At 36.3% G+C, this 20,317-nt stretch overlaps 1 protein-coding gene across 3 annotated transcripts in view; it reads left to right on the forward strand.

The window, feature by feature from the left end:
- Positions 1-20,317, forward strand: part of opcml (opioid binding protein/cell adhesion molecule-like) — a 241,637-nt gene that overhangs the window by 82,433 nt on the left and 138,887 nt on the right. For 2 of the 3 annotated variants that reach the window (XM_089126127.1, XM_089126129.1), the window contains one exon: positions 10,436-10,511. In XM_089126127.1, the coding sequence (XP_088982253.1) occupies positions 10,436-10,511 (76 nt within the window). Of the gene's footprint in view, positions 1-9,754; positions 10,512-20,317 lie in introns of those variants that run through there. The other variant, XM_089126128.1, reaches the window with a different exon arrangement.

Below are 20,317 nucleotides of genomic sequence, written 5' to 3' on the forward strand. Positions count from 1 at the left end.
CCTGCTAGAAAACAAAGGGTCTTAAAAAGGGACAGCTTCGTATTGGCTCACGCACCTCCAGAGGGTTAAAAAATTCACTGAAGGGTTAAAAAATGACTAAGACGGTTAAAAAAAATCAAAAAAATTCGCTTTAAAATTCACTGATCACAAGATTAGCTCTCTTCGCTTGTCCTTTCGGCCTCTTGCTCTCTCTCTAGGACTCTCTTGGTCCTTCTTGAGAAGACCTAACGTGAAGATGAGGCTGAACTACTGTAGAAGTCCCCAAGGAACCCAAGCTTGCACTAGGCTGTGGCATTGTCTTTTTTATTTATTTATTTTTTAAGTTTATTACAACCCTTTAAGACCATAGGCGAAACTAGCAAAAGTGGATTCAGAAGTGGATAGTTGTGAAACTAGCAAAAGTGGATTCGGACACGGCCTACATGCAATTTGACCATGTGCTTAGATCATTAAAATAGGGCCCTATTGTTTATTTAAAACATGATTTGTTGCAGTTTCTAAAAACTTAATGGCAAAATGACATGTAACTAAATTTACATTCTCATATTTTGTTGGTATTTGGCAATGTTCTTTATAAAGTCATCTAGGTCAATCAATACAATGCTACAATACATTTCATATCTCACTTCATGTATCGCTGACACGCCGTTGCCAATTGTTTAGCTTCAATTTATCATTTGATAAATGTGCTGGAGAACTTTACAACCGTTTTCTCGATGTTTGCTGATTAATAAAAACGAAGTTAAAACGGTTACATACCCCCACGGTGCTTCTGCCTGTTATCCCGACACAACTGTGTGACAGATAAAAATGTGCAGGCCATGAGCCACTCCCTGTATGAGATTTGTCATCATATCCAGTCCAGTTGCTTCAGGGTCAGGACTCAAATTAATTCCTAACTGACTACAGCAGACTGCGTGAAGGATAGTCGAGGCTGCTATTTTTGAACAACAGAAATGCATGTGTCTCCTGGCTGGATGGATGCAATAGTAGCACCAATTGCCCTGTAATTTACTAACATTTTGTGAAACCGCACAGAGGAGTTCATTACTGCGCTTTAGCTCTGCAGGAATGGATGCCCCTTTTAAACCCATTACAACTTTGTGTCAAAAACACTGAAAATAAAAAGATTTTTCAAAGATGTAAAGGAAGACTAGCCTACTGGAGTATATTTTACAAGCAAATAATATCAGTCTTTCTACTCGAACATTTCACATTTAATTCAATGTTTCGCTTACTGTTTGTTTGTAATTAATTGTGAAAATTGAATCTACACAGTGCAGATTTTGCCTATACAAAAAAGTCAAGCAAATTGATTCAATCGCATAATTCCATCGCATTGCATACTATGTACATTTGTCCAATGCTGCCTTTTTTTTTGTGTATTTTATGTATAGCTAGTCACATTTTTCATTATTGTTTTTATTATTCACAGCTCTATCCTTTATTATTACAAAATGGTGATGGAGACAGAGGAAGATTGCCTTTTGTTTGTTAGCATTGGCATTCAAAACAACACGTCACCAGAAATATTAGAAGTCTCATTATATATTTCAGCAAACAGTTCCATGTCTCAAATGGAGGGGGAGAATATTTTCAAAACACCAAACAAGATGCCATTGTTTTGCTGCACAGACTGCTTTAGGTGTCAACAATATTTCTCACAAAAAAAAAAAAAAAGTATTGTATTTCCATTCTCCATAATATGTTCTCATTTGGAAGTTTAAACACTAAAAGACATTACGGCAGTACATCTGTGCGATCTGTTTCTCGCCTTAAGGAAACTGTAGCGTAGGCATGAAATGTATTCAAAGCAATTAAAACATTCAAGATCAAGTGCAACTGTGAACATACATTAAACCTCTTTGTAACGTCTTTGATTTGACGTTTTCTCATCGCTTTGTTATTTGAAATGAGAAGAGACAACCTTCGAACGAGTCGTACAATAGCACCTCTTTCTTCTCTTTCAGTGAAATGTATTCCCAAGGACACAACACTCATGGTTAGTTTAGCAGAAGTTATCACAGGAGAGTAGACCTCCTCAGTTCACTGCAAGGTTAGCAGCTCTCCTCCGGGAGAGCGCTTCGTTCTGTTCAAACAGATTTTCCAGACTGAAGATAATAGTAGTGTTGCGCATCCTTTAAACATAACCTTGAGTCAGGGACTTTGAGGTCAAAGGAATAAGGTTTTAGAGATGTTCTTTAGTGCATGTGGCCTGTTGAGGGGTCAGCCAAAGAGCTCCTGTAATGAATCACAGTCTGGATTAGAAAACCAGAGCACTGTAAATCACACCATTCGTTCATGCAAATGTATGTGTCACTGCTCTCTTATTGTCTAAAGACATCTGTTTAGGAGTTTTCTCAACGTTGTGATGAATATTCAATGGAATATGGTTCAATGTGAATTATCATTTACTCACCCTCATGTTGTTCCAATCCCAATTTGACGGAGCATAAGATTTAGCAGAATGTCAAAGCTGCTTTTTCCCATAATAGGGCTTTTCACACTCTTCTTACAGTAACCTTGGCTTGTTGTCATTCTAAACCCCACTTTTAATCCAAAGTAGAGAATCGTTGCACACTTGTGATTTAACCTGAGGTTATGAAACCCTGCATTGCAATGCCAAACATTTTCAAAAATGTCAAATGGTGACTGCAAATGCATCAATTAGAGTTTAATTCTTGCTTTTATAGTTTGAATTAGAGCCCGACCGATAAAGGATTTTGATGGCCGATACGATACAAATATTCGTTGGTTTTAAAATCCGATATATCGGCCGATATTTTTATTTTTTATTTTATTTTTTCCGGAAACGTGCAACAAAACATTAACATATTTCCCTAACATTAGTTATTTGTAGTTATTTATGAGTTTTAACTAAAATAATAATGCATTTTAAAAAGAAACTTGTTTCTTTTATTGTCACAACAGAACAAAGGGACCTTAAAATATATTCAAGTTCTGATAAATAAAATAATAATTAGTCCCTACATTGCCTTAAAAGCTACCTGCAACCTGGATCAGCAGGTTGCAGGACGTGTGGCGCGTTATACACGAGTGTTGCCAACAGGGACGGTGTAGAGTGCCCTCTGGTGGACAAACTATACAACCCCAACACTCATGACATGGTTGAAGCATGTTTCATCCATTTTTATTTTATTTTTGAAATATTCATTTATCGGCCATTATAACTGCCGATACCGATAGTTTGGAAAATGCCTAATATCGGCCTGCCGATAAATCGGTCTGGCTCTAGTTTGAATCCATTCAGGAAAAAACATGATAGCAGTCAGCAATATAATGAGGATGTGCAATGCTAAAGAGCCAGGTCACATGCTGCGTTTGTGCAATCGTTCACACCGCAAATATGCAAATAAGAACGTTAACCCAGGGTTTAGACATACAGTGTGAATTGTCATTATAATAACCAGGATTTATTGTTAACCCTGGCAAATAATGACAGCTATGAAATATGATGCAAGATGACTTAGGAGTCTGTTCATTCAGGGTTTAGAATGATCCAAAAGCCCTAATTAAAGTGAATGGTGAATAAAGTGCTATTAAAGCAGCATAAATTATGATTCACATCCTATATTACACAATCTGTCAAATATCCCCTTTAGTTGTATGTTAAAGAAATAAAATCATAATTGGTTGGGAAGAAAATGATGGAAATATATTCATTTTTGAATGAACTATTCCTTTAAATCTATCGATTTAACTTGTCTGAATGGTGACAGACAAACTTGTGGAGTGTGACAAGCGTGAATGGTGCACTCTGGGATCAAGGAGTTCAGAATCAGTCTGTGTCGCATGTCTTAGACTTTGCGACAGTAATGAATAGATTTTGTGAGCTTTGCTTCAGTTTTGGTCCTGAAAGGTCAACTGGGGGATTATTCTTTAGCCAGATATTTTTGAAGGGATTTTTTTTTTTAACTGAACGTGGAAGAAATGCCATGTCAAGAATACATCCTACTGTTGTGTTGCCTCTGTATTATTACAGGTTCATTTTTTGCCAGTTCAAGCTGACCTTTGTTAGTGTTGTTTTTCATTGCTACTCAACAAATAACCTTTAATAAAGTCATTCTAAACAATTTTATTAAAGGTAACTTTTCGCCATCCAGCGGTTAAAAACTGAAACTGCATGCATTTTGCAGAAGAACATTGGTTGATCTTTGGCTCTGGTTCTTTCTCATAACTAAAAAGAGAGTCAGATTATCCTACTGATCATAAAACATTCCCTTGGATTATGAGATATAAGCAGTTTAGATGGAAAGGATCTCAAGCTCACTAGCTGAAAACCTACGCTCTAAAAAATGCTGGGTTATTTTAACCGAATTTTGGGTCAAATATGGACAAACCCAGCTGTTGGGTTAAATTTATAAATTCATTTTTTTAATCCAACAATTGGGTTTGTCCATATTTGACCCAAAATTGGGTTAAAACAACCCATCATTTTTTAGAGTGTAGTGATACCCTTTACTATACATGGCACTTCCTTGAAAACAAATCCCAGCACAGCACATCAAAAACCATAATGAAATGAGTCTTTGTTAGAAAGCTATATGATAATTTATTTGTTCAAAAAAACGTACCTTACTCTGTTGAGTAATAAAAATGCACCACTTTTACAACATTTCAAATCCTTGAGTTCTCGCCATCTCTGAAAAGTCAAGCCAATGTTGATTCTCATTTTATTATGAGCTCTATCACATTCTCCCTTTGCTGAGCAGACTCTCCTCTGTTCTGAGTTTTTTTAAATGGGTGATCTCTCAGAGGTTTGAGATATAGTGGGCTCCAAGTCAACTGTCCGCTCGTTGTGACAACTAACCTATGCCACTCACACTCCATACACACATCAAAGTACCATGTCTACTCCATTCACCCATCCACCCATCCATTCATCCATCCATCCATCCATCCATCCATCCATCCATCCACCCACCGACCACCCAACCATCCATCCATCCATTCATCCATCCATCCATCCATCCATCCATCCATCCACCCACCCATCCATCCATCCATCCATCCACCAACCCACCACCCACCCACCCATCCATCCATCCTTTTGTACAATTATTTGAAGGGGTCATGAACTGGCTTTTTAAATTTTAATATTTTGTTGTCTGAGGTCAACTTATGATGTTCGCTTGGATTTTGCATTCAAAAACACCAGAATGAATAAGTAATAGGCTATTTTCTACCCTAGTTTTGAGCCTAACTCAAAAACCCTCAGAAGAAACACTTGAAAGTAAACGCCCACTGCTGTGATTGGATAACAGTTATATATAACATTAAAATGAGTTTCGACTCACCTGTCGATGCACTGGGGGAAAATGTTTTGAAAAGATTCAATGTTGTAAAATGGCAACCGGAATGATTCGCCCATACATGTTCGACCCAGAGTCCGTGTGTTGCACCATTCCTGTCAGATCCAATATAGACGGCACAGCACCGTTCTTTACTCTTAATCGGTCTGCAAATCCAGTCTTGTTTACAAAACAATCCTCAAATGAAGCGAACAGACGGACAATGTTTTACCTCATCAGCTGGAACGTCATTAAAAATAAAGTTTAACCATGCAGTCCTATTGTAATCCAGAGGAAGCTTATGCAGCCACAACCAGGCACTGCACAATATTTTGTATTGCTCGGTAGCTCGATCCGGTTTGCCATCACAAGGTAGGGATCTATGTTATTTTGCTATGTGTGTAATGCTCGAATCGGTGGGTGGGGCTAAACCGGCCGTGTTGAAATAGGCGTTGATCTTCTTCTGCGGGGGTGGTGTTTTATCCTCTTTGACGTCATAGTTCCCCACTTTGAAAAACGAGTCGTTTGCTGAGGCTGGTGTCAATAAAAGCTTTTATTGGACTAACAAGGCAGTTTTCAGTTCTGAAACTTACAGGATATTCTTATAATATGATGACCTCTTAGATGTCAAAAGCTCAACGCAAATTTGATTTCTCAGTTCATCACCCCTTTAATTCCATATTCAACAAACAGCAATGTAACTGAACGCATCAGTGTTTTTGAATGAATTGCTTGAGTGTTTCATAAACAGTCCAAACATTGTTCCATTCCTGCATAGATCAGTGTTTTTGAACAAATAATTTATTGACTCGCTCATGAAGACAGACACTGGTTTGCTTCCTTGTATGAATCCGTGTATGCCTGTGTCTGTGTTTTGAACCCATCAGTTGAATGAAAGAGTCCATGACTCAGTCATAAAGATGGTCACATGTCACCACTTACGTACCGTGCAGAAAGTATAAAGAGTATAAAATCTAATCTAAACTATGCTAATTTGTTCAGTTCGTCTGCAACAGCTCTTCAGGGTTATCCTACTGTTTAAAAAGAAAGCTATTTTTCTCCTCTTATACAGGTGCATGTCGAAAACTAAGTTAAGGGACCAATGATTGCAAAACATACACGCTATTTCAGTGATAGATAAACAAATATGTGCGGAAGTCACTTTTATTGAGTCTGCATTTGACAAATTGATAGTTTAACGTTAGACACTGCAGACAGGGACATTGAACATCAGGTGTCACTGTACGAAAGTGGGCGCGCATGAATAGTTTTGAGTGACTCTAAATGCCAACCGGTGATTGAGCGTTGGATTTTTCCAGCGATACCAGCTGTATTAACTCGTCGTCTGCCTCAACATCATTTGCATAACCATGCGGAATAATAATTGACATTTTCAACATAGCTTCTCTCAAACTGAAGTGATTTTAGCCCTCCTTCTAATGCATCTAGCTGAATTAATGTTATCCAGGAGGAATGGCTCAACCGGAGTAACATTTTTGATTGAAAAGCTAAAGCGAAATGTGTTTACCTTGAAGACAGTGGCAGCCTCCTCTAACACAGTAACTGACTCCCGATATGATCGCAAAGTCTGCAGTTGCCAGAGATTTAGTTGTTGAAATAGTATGTTAATGTCCTAGTTTTCTGGCCCAAATTGCTTTCGACCTTGAGGTTAAATATGGACATTTGCAGTGCACATACATAAGTATCTTGCCATTTGATAAGAAATTAAAAGATAATGAGCAAGATATGATATGCCAGAGTGCATTTAGACTAGAGGTGTCATATTACACTAATATAGTTTGAAATAGTTCAATTCTCACATAGCTGGGTTATTACTACTATTTAACAGTCATTTTTAAGTCACAACTGCAAGATGTGGTAACTTTATGGCATTTCAAAATAATTGGATCAGGCATATAACGAAGCTGTAAAATTACTATAAATACACACACATGTGACTGTAGATTGTATATTAATGTGGCAATTTAGTACGTTCCAAATTGTGTTACATTATTTAAAGGGTTGCTGGCCATTTTGGCAAGAAGAAAATGGTCAATAATTTGGATTGGCAGATGGATAACTGGATACATATAGATGGATAGGTGTTTCTAAATAATTGCAGCCTTTTGCAACTAACAGAACCCCAGCACAAGGCAGACAGGAGTTAATCAAAAGTCACTGTAGTTATATTGCAAACAGCCTACGTGACTCAGTTCGTGCCATATCTGTCTCTGTAAGACAACAGTAGGTTCACATTTGTTTCTTTCTGTGGCTTCTTTCTGTTTCCATTCCTTCATGGTGATCTTTATGTCTGTTTATATTAGTGATGTTCACTGAGCAAGAAGAACTGTGTGTGGAAATAGTCACTGTGCAAGACCTTTTGCTTACATCTGAATATGCGCATAAGATCATCAATTGACCTGCATTGAAATGCTAACCATATTATAACGTAGATATTAACTCATCATGACCCATTCAGAACAAAAACAGTGAAATGAAACATTCTTTCATCAGCCCACCCAAAGCAATGGGATTGAACACAACTGAGCTTCCTCCAGAAAAAAAAAACAATTAAACAAAGAAAGATAATTGGCACATTGTGTATTCTTATGGTTGGATTTTTCACGTTTTGCTAAATCAATCTATTCAGGTGTTAAGGATCAGTAGACTTCTGTTGTTTTCTCCCTTTCCCAGAATTATCATCAAATCAAGGGTATCATTTTCAACACATTACACTGAGGCATGGATTCACAGTCCTAATTAGCTAAACTGATCTACAATTTGCTTAGGTCAGCCGGGTTTTAATTAAAAACCAGTTGAATCAAACAAGCTTTTCGAGCACCAGTTAACATCAGAAGGAAGATATATATATTTTAATTAAATCTTATCACATGCCATACTTTCACTTGGCATGTTCATCATCATCATCATCATCATCGTTTTAAAGCAACGATCTCTGTAAAATGGTCAAATAACTCTTTTTTTAGCAACAAATCCACTTTAACCCTTTCTCTCTACCTTTCTTTTGCTGTAATGAATCTATCATCAATGTAAACATAAACTAGTTTAGGCGGAGTGATTCATTTAGGATTAGTTAAAGACTGTGATGAACATGAGAATGATAATCCAGGATAAATCACACACACCACATAAATATATTTGGATACTGATCACTGTAATCTCTTATGAATGAAGTGTGATGGAAATATGCAAATAAGGCTAAATATAACGTCTTTAACAATTGAAATGTTGAAATTTTGCTGAAAAGGATGTTTACCATAGGTCTGATTGCACAACCACATATTAAAACATGATTTTTGGCTGATGTCAAATCTGCTGATATATATATCTTGATATATATCTTAACGCTGCTTAAATGAGTAGTTCAATTTAAAAAAAAAAAAAACTTTTGCTGATTATTTACTCACCCCCATGTCATAAGATATCCATGTCATTCTTTCTTCAGTCGAAAAGAAATCAAGGTTTTTGACGAAAATATTCCGGGATTTTTCTCCATATAAGGGACTTCAATGGAGAACCAAACGGTTCAAGGTCCAAAAGACAGTTCCAGTGCAAAGGGCTTTAAACGATTTCAGATGATGAATAAGGGTCTTATCAAGTGAAACGATCACTCTCCTATTCGAACTCATTCATCAAAATGAACGAATCTTTTCCTGAGTCAACTCGTTCATTTCGTTCGTTGAATGAACCAAATGACACGGAAAAAGATTCGTTCATTTTGATAAACAAGTTCGAACAGGAGAGTCATGAACGTGAACAGAGCAAGGTGAGCATTTGAGCTTATAAAACTTAAACTTTGTTATTCATTTATTAAATGAGCGATCGTTTCGCTTGATAAGACCCTTATTCATTGTCTGGAATCGTTTAAAGCCCTTTGAACAGTTTGCACTGAAACTGACTTTTGGACCTTGAACCATTTGGATCTCATTGAAGTCCATTATATGGAGAAAAATCCTGGAATGTTTTCATCAAAAACCTTAATTTCTTTTCGACTGAATAAAGAATGACATGGACATCTTGGATGACATGGGGGTGAGTAAATTATCAGCAAAATGTTTTTTTAAAAGTGAACTACTCCTTTAAGGTGGTTATTAGCAGCAAAAAAGCCAGGTCTGTTTGCTGGTTTTACAGGGGTTTTGGAGGGACACTTTGCATGTGGTCTCGGTGGGAGACAGGCTTTCTGACCATCTAAACCAGCTAAAAAACAATTTAGTATGGTTTGTGGTACATAGGCCTATTTGAAAAAAGCACAAGATGTATATCACGACGAGCCTATATATATATATATATATATATATATATATATATATATCTTTAATGTAAGGAACCGCTGCTTAAATAAAAAAATGGTATTGTACGTCAATACCAGATAGATAGGCTAGATGAAGTAAATATAATCCTCATTCTCTGTGTAGACCTCAGCGCGTGCACTGCCTGTCTTCTCCGCATGCGTTCACCCCGAGTTCAGCTCTAGTTAGGGAGAGACAGGAACTGATGTGCAGTCAGTTTCCTCACCTATCCGAGCGCGAGAGCAACACAGACAGCGCGTCGAGCGCGTCCCCTGTTTCCAGGAGTGTTTCTGCCTTTTCCCACACAGCACACACAGTCAACCCCGGAGATACGCACTCAACATCCACTCGCAGTTGCGATCAGTTTGTGCGGGTCCTGTTAAAGTGATTTTGAAAACGACAAGGATCAGAACGAGGCTGAAGCATCTAAGAGCGCGCGCATCTCCCTGAGAGCGCGAGCAACATATGTCCTGCCTCTGAAGACTCGGTATAGCACATCTGTGTGTCTGAAAAACGCTTGAAAAAACGTTTCACCCGAACGCTGAAAACTTTAAAGGAATATTTTTGAGCATTTGAGTGGATTTTTTGTCAGAAACACTAAGTAATACTCGTACTTTTGGAGATATTTAACGGACGGAATACGAAGTGAACGCTGCGTTCCGAGGGGAATCGCATTTACGCTCCTTCAGTTATACGGTTCTTCTGTGCGGACGGAAGTTTTCTGAGGAAAAATGGGCATAACTGGTTATTTTGAGCTGCAGTGGAAATGCCTGGTTGTTGTGGCTCTAAGACTGCTGTTCCTTGTGCCCGCAGGAGTGCCAGCGAGAAGCGGAGACTCTTATTTAAAGGACAACATCACTGTCAGACAGGGAGACAGTGCTGTCTTGAAGTAAGTCAATGATTATATGATTTATTTACATTATGAGAAGTGTATGTTTCATGTTGTTCCTTTTCAAATTACATGCTTTTTGGATCGTCTTATACGATTGTTAATTTGTGTAATGAATGATGTGATAGAAGGTTACACTTCATATTTAAGCATTCCAGTTTCAAATTAGTAACAGCTTTAAGTTTTCGTCTTTACTTTGTATTGAAATATAAATATTGTTTTTTAAACTGCACAGCTATTTTTTCCTGCTGGAGTTGTTTTGGGAATGTGAGGTGTGAGATGCGATCTGTCTGTTAATGCAGCATGCAGTCTCGTCTATGCAATCAGTTTGGTGGCCTATTTAGATAAGTAGTTCATCAACACATCAAATTTTACTTCGACTCAATTCTCTATCCTCTCTCTTTCAGTGATTCTCCCATCTCGCTCATCACTGCCTTTTCATCCCCCCTTCCTCTCTGTCTCAGTCACAAACACTCATTTGTGGACGCCCACATGCACTTACAGTAGCATCATTGTTTTCTTACTTTTCCTCTAATGCTGATTCCGGGAAGTTATATAAACGTGGGTGAACAGGCAGTCGTTATTCCTATAGGGGGAATTGGAGTAAAGTAGCCCATGTTTCTCCTTCGTTTTCGCCTTTGCTCTGCGCGTGGTACCAGACGCAGCAGGGGACGTTTTGTGTAGCATGAGACAGTGGCCTGTGCGCGTGTCCTTTGGCTTCAGAACCTCTTTCCAAAAGAACGTTTGGAACAAAGCTGCACAACATCACTGATGACGTCAAATCTACGTCGATCTCTATAGATCATTATAGAGAACTTTGATGCATGAATAGACCTCTTGAATAAAGAGTCATTCATGTGCATAATGTCCCTTGTTTCATGCCAAATATATATATTTTTGTCACAATTGTCTCATCACAATTCGGACAGTCTATTTAAAAATATTACATTCATTGGAATGAATTCTTTTTTTAATGATTAATTCAATTGAGTTCACTTGCCTAATTATTAGATTAATTTTTCATTGGCTGCTTCTGAAAGCCACTTGACTTGTTGCCTCACTGCTCAGGCAATGACTTTTGTAGGCAGTGTTAGCGCTCAAAGGTGATTTCGGATAGAAACCGATCACAAAACTGATTTCGGATAGGCTTGACTCAGCATAATGGTTTAAAGTAGGGCTGTGAAGCGATTAATCGTGATTAATCGCATGCAAAATAAATGTTTGTGTTTACATAATATATGTGTGTATACTTATTTTGTATATATAAATACACACATTTGCATGTATATATTTAAGAAAAATGTGTTATTATTATATCAAATATTTATATTGAACTACTATAATAGTAATTTCTCGCTATAAATGACATCAAATCATTTACACAAAAAACACTGGTCCAAAACATACATTTACACACAAACTGACCATCAACTTCAGTCAAACGCCATCTTTATGGTTTAGTTTCATAGAATGGAACACAGGATTGTGGGATAGCAAAGGCAGTGAAGGATACATCTATGCTGCCTTTAAAAATTCGGACATGCCTTGATGGCTTCATACCTTGGAACGCATCGTCTGAAGGCAATTTTTTAACAGTCACTTCTTGCTACAGTACTTAGCAATGTAATTAATACAATTTTTATTTGAATTGTCAAGTTACTTTGTGATTTAGTACTCTACTTTGATCGCTACCATAGGCATTGGTGTTTATATCTGAAGGATAAACCTTGTGATATTGGAATTAGCAATGCATATTTGAATGTTTCGCTGTGATTGAGGTTGAATAGACATCTGGCCGAATTGTATAAGAAATAAGAACATGGGTGTTTAAATCGAGATTGCAAACTTACAAACATGATTAGCCATGCACCTAAATGTAAATGTATTAATAGAGTGATTGCATGCCTGATTAACACTTTATTCCACCAATCAAAAGGTGAAATAGGAAATATATTGGATGAGAACTTCATAAACCTCCATATGTGTGTACAGACGAACTAAGCCTTGCTCATTTGTTCGTTTAGGCTTTCATTGTTGGCTGAAATGTTTGGTGTTGGGCTAAATTATAAAAATTCTTGTGGTTTAGTAAACCTGTTGAAAATGTATAACCCTTCACAAAGACTGACATGTAATTGTTTGTGGATAATAGTTAATAATAAGATATCGTTACTCTTACTGACGTCAACATCGCACTGTCAACTTTTAAAAACAAACAAGCCAAACATTTGTCAGAACAAGGTACATATATAAGTTGTTAATTTCTTTAGCAATATTGAATGCTGCAAGTGTTAACTTTTGACTTTCCGATCTGTGAACTGTGTTAGAATCATGTCTGACAGACACGAGAATCTCTGGACCTCATTTCTTAGTCCCTTTTTCCACTTGAAGTCCTTCCACTTGAGAATTAAATGTGTCATACCATCTGTCAACCCAGAGTGCTGCTTTACCCCCTCCCTCTCTCTTAATTTAGCCATTCAAATACACTAAGATTTTCTCAGCTATGTGCTATCTCAGCACACTTTGTTTTGGTTCTTCCACTTTTTATTCACACTTTTTATTCATTAAGACATGAATCATCTCTTAGTACATTTCCATATAGCAACATTATATATTTTAAGTTCATGATTGTATTGATGTCTGGCAAAGCACATTAAGCACGTCTTTTTTTGACACTGATTGCCGCCAGTTATGTATTTTACTTTTGATCATGAGTTCAGCCTCCCCATAATGGAGAACTTTTGAGACAACCTGTCACAAACATTGTCACAGTGATGGCAGAACGCTCCGCGTGCCCCAACTCCTCTATAGCACTGATTCAAATGGCGACTGTTGCTGTGTGCCTGTGCACACCTGGAGATGTCTGGTGATTTATCTATCCCCCAAAGAAAAGCCATTTCAACTCAGCCAAAGCAAATGAAGGCTGGCAGACTTTAGCCAAGCCAGAAGCCATGGTTTCTACTTGGAAAAAAAAAAATAGAAATTTCTAAGGCAGCATTTTTCCTCTTTTGTTTTTGAAGGAAAAACACAACATTATGGCAGAGCCTGTTCTCTCTAACCCCATGTGAAAAGTTGTCACTTTTTTTTTGATGCACTGAAAAGAATTATCGGTGTGAAGCTGTAAGCTGTTGCATTCTGATAGTGTTTTACAAAAAACATAAGTGGTGGTTAATTGATATATAATATGTAATAGGGCTGGGTATTGACACAAATTTCACAATTCAATATGAATTCGATTCACAAGCTTGCAATTTGATTTTGATTTAGATTCGATTCAATATTGATTATTTTGGATATCAGTTACACTAAATGGCAAATTTTCTCTAGGAAATCAAATCTCTTAACTAATGCTGTAAACTATGGGAGTCTAGTTGTAGCCTATAGGCTTCATTAGCCTAATATGAAGGTAATAATGAACTGTTTTGTAGCTATTCAAACACTTAAATTACACTTTTATTTATTTTATAGTAAGAATATTATATGAAATATAAATATTTAAATGGTGGCGGTCATAAAAACTTGCCAGATTTTTTCAAATATGCATTAAATATCGAAGAACATTAAGATTATAATGCGTAAAACTTTAAAACATAAAACTTTAGTCTACAAAGACGTGAAACTCACCGAGAGGTCTGGGGTGTTCACTGATATGCTGACACTGACTTTTTTCAGATTATTTAACGTAGTTTCCAATATCTCTGTGTTGTCATAGTGACCAATATGTGCAATGAAAAACAGGTTGTTTACCCTCATCTCTCCAGTGACACATCCAAGCAGTTTAATGGTATTTCTAGCTTTTATTTATAAACAACCGATTATGTTCATCCTTCAGGAAACACTTTTATGGCCGTAAACATAATGTTAATGTCAGTGTAGGAGTTATTTGTTTGTACTTTATTAAAAGAGAGGAAAAAGAGCTGTCAATCAGAGCATCCTAGGTCAAGAATTCAATATCACTCTTATTAGTAAACTCATTGGTCATAACCGGAGGTGTTTGGCTAACAGAGAAGCTTAATTGCCTGTCCTTTCTTATTCAGTTTATTAAACCTCTGGTTTGATGAAATCACAAGGAAACACAAGGAAAGTGGCCAAAAAAGGATGGGAAATTGTTTATTTACCAGTCTTTTTATGCTTTAATAATATCTCTAACTGCTAAAATGTAAAAGCCCCGAACAAGTACCAGCACAACTGATGGAAGTAAAACAAAGCACTACAACGTGTTATTAATTGAAATGAGGGTCCCTCTCTGAAGCAAGCTGGAGGATGAAGTCTTAAGTGGACGCCCCCTGACCCGACTGTCAAAGTGACAGATGGTTGAAAGCTTCTCATAATGGTGATCTTCCTTATCAACATTACAGCACTAGGGATTTCAGCGTAGTGTTTCCAGCAAAAACACAGTCGCTTCACACAGTTAGCTTATATTATTTCGAACAGGAACATTTTGATATGATTGTGCTGAATCGAAACTGTTGTATACAGTGGGAAGCTTGTTGTTTCTTTAGTGGTGTTTTCTGTTTGTACTTCATGTAATTTTTGCCTGGGTCAGTAATTTTGTGGAACAAGACTCTTCATAATGACACTTGAAGTATTTGTTTTAATCTGTAGGGTATTTTAAGGACTAGTTTACCTAAAAAAAATAAATAAAAAAATGCCGTCATCATTTACACACCCTCACGTTCCAAACCTTTATGAATTTCTGTGAAATAAAAAACCACACACACACACAAAAATATGTTTTTTTGTCTAAAAAGTGAACCTAAAACATGGGCCCCATTTATTTCAATTGCTGAGACATTCTTCAAAATATCTTATTTTTTTGTACTGCATGAAACAAAATCATACAGGTTTCATGCAACAAATTGCATATGTAACAAAAAACATAAGGCCAGATTTACTAAACAGGGCAAATTAGTTGATCAAATTAGTTTAAATACTCTAAATTTTGCGTCTGAAAAGGAAACTCCAACAAATGCATATGCAATAAGGTCAGCCGCAAAAATAACAATGCCCATGCCTTTTTAGTGCTAATTGTCTTTTTTTCACTCTGCGTCTCTATTGAAGAACTATTTCGGGTTCCTCAAAAACAAAAAAAAAAACAAAAAAAAAACTATTTATTAGTGTGAAGACAATTTTAATAATTAGAAGAACCGTTTTTCACTATAAAAAACATTTTGCGTAATGAAAGAAAAAATTCTTCATTGAACCATCGATGCCAATAAAGAACCTTTAACTGTCACCAGTGTAAATATTGTAATAAACAGTAAAAAATGAACAGTAAAGCAGTATGTTAGCATGATTTATTCCTGCCCCAGGACATGCTGGGAACTGTACTCCTGCCCTCAGCACAATTTAATCATTAGACAGTGTAAAATAAGCAAGTATTTCTTATATTCCTCCCTATTCTATTCCAAGTCCTCCCACTTTGAGATTTGAGGCATATTTTGTTGATACTTTTTCAGGCATCTTTGGATGAGGCAGATATGCTGGAAGAGAGTGCCTTTATCAAACCTGAATCACCACCATTGGCAATAAAGTTAAGTGTAGGTTGTGTAGGTGTGTCCTCTCCATACACTATGCATATTTTTGTCTTTAAGAAAACACATTTCGAATAGATTTATTGCTTATTGCTTATCATACAAACATCAAGCTCCTGTGCTGTTCACATCCCATGCACACACTCCAGACAAATGATTTTTAAGATTTTGTTTTTGAAATATAATAATATAATATAAAATAATCTGATATAAGCCAAAACATTGGCTTAGAGATAATCTGTCCCAGTCAAGGCGAAGATGCCCATTTCTCCAGCATCCAATATGTTGATTACGAGAACTGATTGGACTGATTGACTTAATATGTGACCTTGTTTGGAGATGATCAACAATATTTGCTTCTCCTCTGACTGGTCATATTGTTTTGGCTCATCAGTGTAATAATTTGTATAGCCCAATATGTGGTCCCAACCAACATTTCTGGAGCAGCACATCAGAATTCACTTTCATTTATTAATAAATTAATATATAGAGTTAATAGAGATAATCAATAAGTGATGTGATGATGCCACTCTGCTGTTAAATTATGTATTTTAGGAAACATTCTAAAAGGGACTCTATTGTCATGGGATGTGAGCTGTCATTGATGTTATTCTTTGTGGAGTGCACAGCTCTCATTTGTGTGCCTTAGGGTACTCGTCTTATAAAATTAGCACAGGAGCAAGGGCAGACCATACTTTCTCTGTAATGCTCCACCAGTCACTGTCTTATGGGTGCAAGTTTAAGGTAATGCTTCTAATGATTTGCACACTAATGATCTGAACTGTTCTAGTTATTACTTAACAGGTCCAATAAGCAGTTTTACTGAAAATCCTAGTTCAAAACTTTCTATTTCTGAGCTAATGTCAGATTTAAATTTCAGATTTTATATACTGTATATATATATATGATTTATATGATTTTTTTTACACAGATTGTTAACATCACTGCTTGCTTACTATTACAGTAAAAACATAATTTCATGAATTCTTAAATAAATGAATGCACAAGAAGTAGTTGTAACTCCTCTTATAGGATTTACTTGTGTCTGAGAGGAGGACACATCTTTTGCTCATTGATATAAATGCTAAACCTTGCAGATATCTTATGTGATTTGCGTTACTCCCTCTCTGGAACAGACAGTCCAGCCTCTGTGATTCTCCATTCTCAGTTGTTGCTGAGGAAATCAAATATCAATGCTTTTGCAGTTTTTTTTTCCAGAAGATTTGGCAAGATTAAACATTAACAACAATAAAACAACAACTAGGGGATTATCACGCTGATACGTAGGACTTCCGGATTCAGTGATCTTTGTGCACTGCCACTTCCGTTGAATCACCGATCTCGCTGGCGAACTGATGAAGGACTACACTAAGTTTATTTATACGGCATCCCTGGTAAATTAGTCGGATTCACTAAAGTGCCGGCAGCAAACAAACGTGCTACCTTGTTTTATTTTAAAGTTTTAATTCAGTTCTTCCTTATACTCAATTCAGTCGGGAATCCATGAAAACTTACGTAGGGTTGGCGTTGTTGGTTAGATTTACAAGTTGGAACAGAGCAGTGACGTATATAGCCTTCGTCTCAGCCATTGTTGAACTGCGTCGGATGTGGACATGCACAAAGTTGACAATTCCCGCCCATGAAACCCGGAAGCATGATGATCCCCTATCTAACGTGACTTTTCACCATAAGCTCTTTTATGATTGATGTTATGTATCGTTGTGACAATGCTGAAATATGATGCTTCGCACTTTGCAATCATGTGTTTGTAATGTGCGAGAGAAGCTAAAGTGAGTTTATAAAACTCATTTGGAGTTTTATCACTTGAAACAAAAACAGGCTGAGGCATTTTCACATTTTCAGCCATGTAGGTTCACTCTGTCTGATTTATTTGCATCGTTAGCATACGCTGTAAAAAAAACCTATTTTTTGAAGTTGTAAACAGAGATTAGTGACTTGTGTTTTCAAGAAAATACTACTTCAGTCTTTAAATTTCAGTATAGTTCTTAAATTTGGTTTTAATTCAGTGTGTTATTTGTTTCTTTGCAATGATTTGTGAAACGTACTTGCAATATCTGAGTAAATCCTACACAAAAAAGTGCAAAAAACTTGGCTTTTTACACTGTTGTATCAAATGCTGATTTGCAAATAGAAAAACAAAGATTGCATTATCTTAGTATTCTTTATCACTCAGCATCTCATTACACTCTACATTAGAACTTACTCTCAGTAATGTGTCCTGGGAAGTGCCAGACAGCTTTTGTGTTTTTATTTTATTTTTATTTTTTATTTGACATTAACACAAGCTTTCTCTGCACAGTTTACTGTAAATGTCGAAAGTACTATAAAGACAGCAGATGCACTTTGATGTGCACTGAAGCCTGCAGCTCAGCATTGACCAATATTGACAGGCTGAGAGAATAGCTATGCTGTCGAAGGCTTGCGTTGTCTTCAGGGACATTAAAAACATTCATACTTTGATATACTTAAATATACTGTTTGATATTTCTGATGCTATCCCCTGAAAGTAAAAAGCCTTAAATTGGTCTTCTTTAGTATTGATTTAGCAGTCTGCATTAGTAGTCACAGTTTTGTTGACTTTCCCCGGTTTGGCCTGCCTATTTTTTTGCTTCTGTGCATGCTTTATATAATGCACAATGATAAAGCATTCTCTGCATAAATAAATGATAATGATATGAATGAAGGGTGCCTTTTTTCAAACTTTTTGTTTTTGCAATATTTGAAGCTGTATTTATCATAGGCTACCCCCTTTGTGCAAAGAATGTTAATATATACTGCATATATTCTACTTCGTATGTATACAACTGGTTTAGGATTAGAAAATAAGTTGAAAAAATAAATAGAAATTTTTCATATTTTTAACTTGGTGTGGAAACAACAATGTTACAGCTGTACATATGATTTCATATATTTTGGACACTAGTGTATTATACACTCTAAAAAATGCTGGGTTGTTTTAACCCAACTTTGGGTCAAATATGGACTAACCCAGCCGTTGGGTTAAATTTTTACATTACATTTTTAACCCAACATTTCGGGTTTGTCCATATTTGACCCAAAATTGGGTTAAAACAACCCAGCATTTTTTAGAGTGTAGGCCATGATTTGGAGGCTGAATCTGGAAAATAATAGCTTGTAAAATGTTTTCAGTGGAAAAATTTCAATAGCCCTCAGACTCGATTTGTCTTAAGTAATCGTGATATGCATACCCTCAGCTGTATTGCTGAACATTTTAACGGTTCACTTCAGCTCATGCCTGAAGTTCTGATAAAAGCAGAAAGCAGCGAGGCCAGTCTGTGCAGTTATTCAGGCATATATCCTCCAGACCCTGTCAGTTTTACCTGAATCTTGGTCTCCTTTTAATTCTTTCTTTAAGCCCGAATGGATTTTTGATTGACCAGGGGCAACAGGAAGATAGAGAGAGGAAATACTAACTGCTGGTCCATCTGTCTATATGTCAGCTGTTGTAGGTGGGCAAAAAGCGGCCCAACTCTCAGAAGTGTTTATTTTTGGACATGTAATAAATATCTGTGTTCAATGTGCTTTTATCTATTTTTTTCCACAGCTTACATATATAAAAGGGATAGTTCACCCAAAATTGTTCAAGATTGCTTTTGTCCAAATAAGAATTTGTACTTTTTAAAGGTGTTTTTGTTGATTTTGAGGTCAACATGCACTGTTGTTATCATACGAGTTTGGAACAACCTGAGGGAAAATACTTGATGGATTATGTTATTAATAATTAAAACATTGTTTTTTTTTTTCCCCAGTGGAGAGAATATACACAGAAGATACCTTATTTTTGTATTGCTGTTATAAAATAGTTAAAAAGAAAAGTATGTAAACAAGTAAGGGGAAAACAACGAGTGTCACAAAAACCCTCTTTTGTGTGAAATTACTTTAAGGCGAGACACTAGAGGTGAATAGGATAAAAATTTTAGCTTACAGATGTCACCATGAAACTTTACCAGTTGATTACTCGCATAAATAGGAGACAAAAATGTATTGCAAGTTTTCTGTAATTTTATGTTTAAATATGCTATCAGGCTATATCTAATTAAATATGCGCTAATTTGCATATATTTTGAAGTGATGAATCTGACCATTGAAAAAAAACAAGGTTCAAAATTATGTTTGCATTTTGTTGATATATTCAATGAAAAGACATTTTCAGAGGGGATTATGAATATCTCCTTTTATTACCCTGTAAATCAGAAAATACTGCCAAATGCCAATAGCCTTAAAAAAATAGAT

This window comes from Pimephales promelas, chromosome 23 (genome assembly GCF_988280905.1).
Source record: "Pimephales promelas chromosome 23, fPimPro1.hap1.1, whole genome shotgun sequence".
NCBI classification, from domain to species: Eukaryota; Metazoa; Chordata; class Actinopteri; order Cypriniformes; family Leuciscidae; genus Pimephales; species Pimephales promelas.